The sequence below is a fragment of the Clytia hemisphaerica genome, unplaced genomic scaffold (assembly GCF_902728285.1).
Source record: "Clytia hemisphaerica strain Z4C2 unplaced genomic scaffold, Clytia hemisphaerica genome assembly, whole genome shotgun sequence".
Lineage (NCBI taxonomy): Eukaryota > Metazoa > Cnidaria > Hydrozoa > Leptothecata > Clytiidae > Clytia > Clytia hemisphaerica.
The window spans coordinates 371,261-377,827 of record NW_027103811.1 but is presented as its reverse complement, the minus strand read 5'-3'; the positions used below and the strand labels follow the sequence as shown (position 1 = coordinate 377,827).

The following is a 6,567-nucleotide window of genomic DNA, read 5'->3' as shown; positions in this document are numbered from 1 at the left end:
GAAAAAGACTTCGCATTTCGTCAAAAAAATCTCACTTTTCGCTTATCTCTATGGTAATGCTTTTTAAAATTGTGAAAGAATTCTCTTCGTGAGAGAGTTATCAAATTCAAAAGGTATGAAACAGCAACTCAGGTTTTTTTACCAATATCTTTTTCAAAAATGACGGCCGAAATTTTCCAAAAAATCAGAAAAATAATGATAAATTTCATAAAATTTCAGTAGCAAATACTTCAAATTGTACTGAAGTCCAAGTTTTTATGTCAAATTTATGCAGAAAAAAAATGTATTATTTTTTTTCAACTCAATTTTCTTTTAAAATGTTTAATATCCCTGTACAAGTAAGTAGTGAGCAAATACAAAATACAAGTTTCTTTTTATTTTCATATAATAATAATATCGAAAGATTTAAAATATCGCTGATGCTAATGATAATAATACTTACAATGTAACCAAAAATGAAAACAAAGCAAAAAATCAATGATACAGGCTAAAACGCATTTAAACATTAAAAAATTCTCTACAATAAAAAAGCAGACGACTTGATGAAAGGCCTGGATACTTACTCTCTAGAATGCTCAACTAGTACAAAACCTAAATTTATTATGAAAATTGATTCGCGGAGGATCCTTGAATGACATATAATATTTACTGTGCAGTAAACTTTTATCAATTACGGCGAAGCCAAGCCATTCCCAAAAGCCGAAACATTCCTTCTTCGTGAATTAGAAGTTAAAGATTCTGCGAGACATTCAGGCTGTAATGTAATGTCATTTGATTTAATGCAAACTTTCCTAAGCATTTAGCAGACCTTTTCACAAACTTGCCTGCTACATAACATACCAGAAAAAAAAATATATAAAAGGGAAAATTTCTAAGAACGAAAATTATAAAACAAAATAATTAACATAAAATACGCCTAAGCCTAACTATGAAATCAAGGTCAAAATAAGGAGTTTAAGCCCCTTACTTTCCTGATTGATTTGGAATATTCCTTCTGCCTGTGTCTTATTCTTATCACAGAAATATAATAATGTTCAAAATATTAGGATTCTAAAAACTTTTTTGATAAAATATTATAATCGTTAGAGTTAGAGATGGTGGTATATATGAAAATAGAGATGAAAAAATTTAGAGTTTGATGAATTGTGAAAAAAAAATTTGAACATGGTTAAAATCAATAAAATATCATCATAATATATCTTGTAAATCGTTTTTTTGCAGCAAATTAGTACGATTGTTGTTTTCTCGCGGGTGTATATTGTCAAGCATAAGGCCGGTAGGATTTTCAGGTTAAACCGGGTTGGTCGTTCGGTATATGTACACCAATAAGTTAAAAGAACTGCCATCATAAAATATAATCCGGCATGGTTTTTAAAACAGTTTTAGGAATATGAATTGAATCTCTCCCCAGGGTGGATCAAAATATCAGCAAACAAACCATCTTGTTCAACTGTAATACATTTCTCTTTACTGAGAGTTAATAATGTGTAAAACCTATGTGTCGCTTGTTTACGATTATATTTCTTAGTCAAGTCTTTAAAATTTACTGGAGCTGATTTCTTTTTCAATGTTTTTTCTAATAAATTGAGAGTCTGTTGTGTACGTTTGGTCCACCGTTTATCTTGTTGATCAGTTTTCTCAGCTTCCGGCTCTTCGTCTTCAGTCTCCTTTGCGCTGCTCTCGTTCACCGTTTCGTTTATGGTTTTCTCGGTCACGTCAAGTTGGAAGGGTGGTGGGACGGTTATATCGTTCTCTTGGTCTGGGTTTTCCATATCAATGTCCATAGGAGGAGGTATATCGTCTATCGGTGGTTCGAATCTCTCTTCTTCTTGTTCCTCTGGGAGGATGGTCTCTTGGATATCTGTATTCTCGACTGTAAGTTCCGGTAGATTAGTAGCGTTTTCGTCAGCCTCGCGTAAAATTTCTGTAGGATCCTCGAGTTGGACTTCTTCGTCTTCTTGAGAGGAAGGGATGATCAAATCTTCAGGAATTTTGGTTGTTTGATGTGCTTTGTAAAGCTCTTCTAGTCTTGCTTTTTTGCTCTTGAAGGAGATGGGTCGGTCGAATAACATTTTAGCTGTTACATCGAGTGCAGACATTCTACGAAAGATGAAAGATACAAAATAATAAAGCTACAAGCACGAATGCACAACCAACCCCAAGTTCTTAAAATCTTAATAATATCTATACTATAGGGAATTTGAATATGTTTTAGGGAAGTGTAGCATTCACGTTTGTTTTCTCATGCATAAGGTGGGGACTTGAAATTCATATGGATAAAGAAATATTTTGGGAAGTGTGACATGCATGTTAGTTTTTTCATGTTGAAGGCTGGAAATTTGAAATTTATTATGGAATGGAAGAAAAGTTCAAATACCTCCATCGTGTGGGTGGAGCCACAACAGCTGCCTTCACCAAGTCGTCATAACTCTCAATCTGTTTCTTCATTTGATCTCTTTGTATAATTTTCTCATTGTCCACAACAAGCTTTCTTTTCCTCTTCTTTCTTTTCTCTTTACCAACAGTCACTTCCACTGGTTCCAATGCAACGGCTTCAGTGTAGAACAATGTCGTCTCCATACCAGTTGTGGCGGTTTCTAGGGAAAAATTGATAGAATAAGCCTCTGTCTACAACAAAGGATACAGAGCTAAAATACATTATGTTTATGGAATTCTCCTAGTCCAAACTTGAAATCTCAAAAAATTTACATCGATTCATGTATAGATATAGCGACCGTAGTGCAGCGGTAGAGCATCCTACTATGGTGTTCAAGGTTGTGGGTTCGGCCCTCAGCCGGTCATACCAAAAATTTTCAAAATGATACTTATGTCTGTCCCTCTGCTTGATGCTCAGCAATTAAGAGAATGGTCAAGGGTAAGTGGAGCAATCCAGGGAGAAAGAGTGGCACCTTTGGTTAGATAGCTATTGAAAGAGGAGCCTTCGGGTTGCCTCCGACTGTGGTTGCAGATATGGTTGAGGTAGCTGAGAATTATGTTCATTGGGCACATACTGTAGCAAATTTCATATTTTGACCCTCTCCTCTTATTAGGCAAACAAAATCACACTGGTCACACAACACTTAAAAAGGTGGATGTCAACTGTGAAAAAAGTACCACAAAAGTTATTCATATCTATTTCATATTCCATTTCACCTGCAATAGTTAAATAACTATAAGAACAGGTTCCTTTTTCATTTTCCTAGTTCTACTTATAAGACACTGAATGTTTACTACTGAAATAATTCAATCACTTACCAGTTGGTTGATCAGGAACAATTGCTTCATTATCCACATCATCTTCATCTAAAACAGGTTCAGGGTCAACAACTGTCTCCTTTTCACCAGTTAGTTCAGCCACAGCTTCAGCAACTGATCGATCAGCAGCTTCCTGATCCTCTCTTTCTTTCTCCTTTTCTTTATCTTTCAAAGTTTCGTCTAGATCTTCAATGGGAGCTACTTTATCCAGATCTTCATCAAGACCGTTTACCTCACCAAAATCTTCAAGAAAATCCAACCCTTCACCTGCTCCGAATCCAACATCCTCCATCATTGGATCATTTAATGCAAGTTCTGAAGAAAATATTAAAGACAATATTAATTATAATTTCTGTACATAACTATCACGCTTTGCACCAATAACAGTTTAAAGCCATTCAACCTTGGTAGAATTCAAGTCCTCTGTGATGCTACTAGATTGAAAAGTGTATATCTAACAACCTTTGCTTTATCTACTACTAACTAGATTATCCATTTACCTAGGTTACTTTGGTTCAATGACAAGGATGATTTATCTTTGAGTCCTGTTTCATCTTCTTCAAGGTGTGTTTTTGAGACATCTGCCGTCAAATTGTTCAGAGTGTGATCCATTGTGACTTCATCACGCATAATTTCCCCATCACTTGTCTCTCCAAAGGGCACATCACCAAAGAAATTATCATTTGACAGATACCTACGGTGAAAATAATACAAGATGATTCATCACAATTGGTCAATTCAAAATTGCAATGAATTAAGCACTCAAATAACAACGTCCTGATAATCCAAAAATTGAAGAAATGCTTGACCTACACAGGTACTCATTTTAAAGGGATAATATCTGATTTGGTTTGAGATCTTTTGCATGTAGATTACTTCATGGTCCTAACCAGAACCTCCAAATCTTTTTGTTTAATTCTTTTCTCAGGTTGAGATAACCCTAAAATCTGAAATCTCTAACAATGGATTCTTATCTTATCATCTTGCATTCTGTTTATCTCTTTATGAAGTGAAATAACCTATAATATTTTTGCCGACAATTTCAAATTACAGTGCAAAAGAGAGTGGGTAAAGTGACAAACCTTGATGAGAATAAATCTTCTTTCATTGTGATTTCTTCAACTCGACATTGATTGTTTTGGAGCGTCACTGTGATGTCAAATTTGCTAAAAAGGTAAAGAAACATTGATATATTCAAGCTAATTGTAATACTTAAGTTAATTTAACATAATAAAGCAAAATGTATGTAAATTAACCCTTCGAGAAACTTGGGTAAAGAGGCCCCAAAAAGCGAAAAATCTTTATGACTTTTGAAATGTTCGTCTGATTGATTTGAGATTTTGCAAATATGAATATGACATCTTTGGTAAAAATGTGTTTAAACTCTAGCGAAACTCTTGAGTGAAAAGTAAGAGAGATACAAATATTTGAATCAAATTTAAAATAAAACTCTAAATCATTTCACACTGCATAATGAGGTGTTCAAGGAATAATAAAATCCCCAGGGAGTGTGATTGAATTGAAACCATGATTTCACTGTTCTAAATTTATATAAAGCACTCCATAAACACAAACTTAATTCCAAAAAGCAAAGGGAATGTTGATTGACTGTTCAAAAGCCTGGAATTGTTGAAATGATATACTGTAGCCTCCCTGGGATGTACAGACAGACAAAGGAGGAAAAATTTCTTGAAAATAAGAACGGACTTAATTTGAAATATAAGAAAAGCAATATGAATAAATATTGATGTAATGACTTAATTCATTGAATTTCACTAATACTTGATACCATTGAGCACTTTCGACAGCTGAATAGCGCACACTTGATAAAAATTTATTATTAAAAACATATCTCAAAATTTTTACTTACCCCATATTGTTGACCATTGCGTCCCACTCTTGAAATTCTGGAAGTGTAATTGCAGAGGCAGCAGCTTTTTGATTATCAATGGGTAAATCAACAACATCAGGCCTAAAAGCCATCTTAATTTTAATCAATGCCTCTGTACAGTCAGCTAATAAATATTTAGCTTTTCGTGAATATATGCGTACAACGCCAAGTAGTAAATGTCCAGAAGTCCTAAGGGCAATTTTCACTTTTGGTGATATAATGCTCTCAATAGAGCTTTGTAAGTCAGTTTCAAAAACATGTGTCTTGCTTAACTTCTTCTCCCAATGCGCTGCTAACCATACTCTGGCAAGTGGACCCTTTTTGGCCAATACGAAATTTGCGTAAAACATTTTTCAGCTTTTTTTCTTCTCTGAAAAATAAAAAATTGCTTTATTACTCATTTTTTCATAACTTATTAATGTTATCAATAATTAAAAACTTGGTAACTTGGTAAACTAAAATTGAAGGTATTTCCTCTGTTCATGTACAAAATCCAAACGGTCAACTCCTGACTGACTTTTCACGTCAATTCAACCTCATTACTGGAAATACAACAGAGTGTTTGTGTCCCACTCATACAACAACATTTAAGATGTTGAATCAGTTATCTCTTGCCAGTCTTTGTGTTGAAGATTTGAAATATTTAGGAAGCTACATTACGAATAAATTCGAGGTGGAAAATTACCAGCCATGGTGCAAGAGTAAACGTTATTTGGCTGACAGTAAATTATTTTTTTCAAATTTCTTTACAAGCAGTTTAGACTTAAACTCATTATATCAAGATTACAGGATTTCAAGTACGGGCTGATTTTACTTTTTGTTTTCAGTGGTTTCATTTTCGATTTCAAGCCAACATCTTAGCAACGAGGTGCTCACCCATAGTTACAGGGGTTTGCGCAAAAAATAAAACGTAAAAAATTTCCCAAATCCCCCATTTCGATTAAAATGCAATGAAAAATAAACTTTTCTATGTTTCACTTTTTTGCACCAATTCTCATAGTGTCCTCCCCCCCTTTTAAAAGGGGGGGGGAATTTTTTTTTCAGAAAATAGGAAAGGGGGGGGGCAAAATCGTTTTCAAAAATCTAGGGGGGGTAATCAAAAGGGGGGGGAGAAAAAATGGCCCCAAAAAGTCTAGGGGGGGGGGGGGAGAAAAAATCTGGGGACATTATTTTTTTCTACTGTGGAAATCTTTCTGGTGTGGCCTATCGCTTTGTAAATAAATTGATTAGAAGTTATCTTTCACTAGCAGTTCATTTTTAACTTTTCATTTCACTCTGTGGAAACTTTTTTTCAATTTTTCATTGTATATATAACAGAGATAACGTGAATAGAAGCATCAAGAGCAAATTGAAAAAAAAAATTTCTAGGGGGGGGGGGATTTTTTTCAAATCTCAGGGGGGGGATTTAAAAGGGGGGGGGG

The 6,567-nt window shown here is 34.5% G+C and overlaps 1 protein-coding gene across 1 annotated transcript; it reads right to left on the bottom strand.

Moving 5' to 3' along the window:
* Positions 1-354: 354 nt before the first annotated feature.
* LOC136806575 (double-strand-break repair protein rad21 homolog) lies at positions 355-5,540 on the bottom strand. Its single transcript, XM_067063164.1, has 6 exons — positions 5,126-5,540; positions 4,338-4,421; positions 3,756-3,949; positions 3,256-3,570; positions 2,378-2,597; positions 355-2,100 (listed from the first exon to the last, which is right to left on the bottom strand). Exons 1-6 carry the CDS (start codon positions 5,494-5,496, stop codon positions 1,383-1,385), a joined length of 1,902 nt encoding a protein of 633 aa, XP_066919265.1. The 5' UTR covers positions 5,497-5,540; the 3' UTR covers positions 355-1,382.
* Between the last annotated feature and the right edge of the window lie 1,027 nt (positions 5,541-6,567).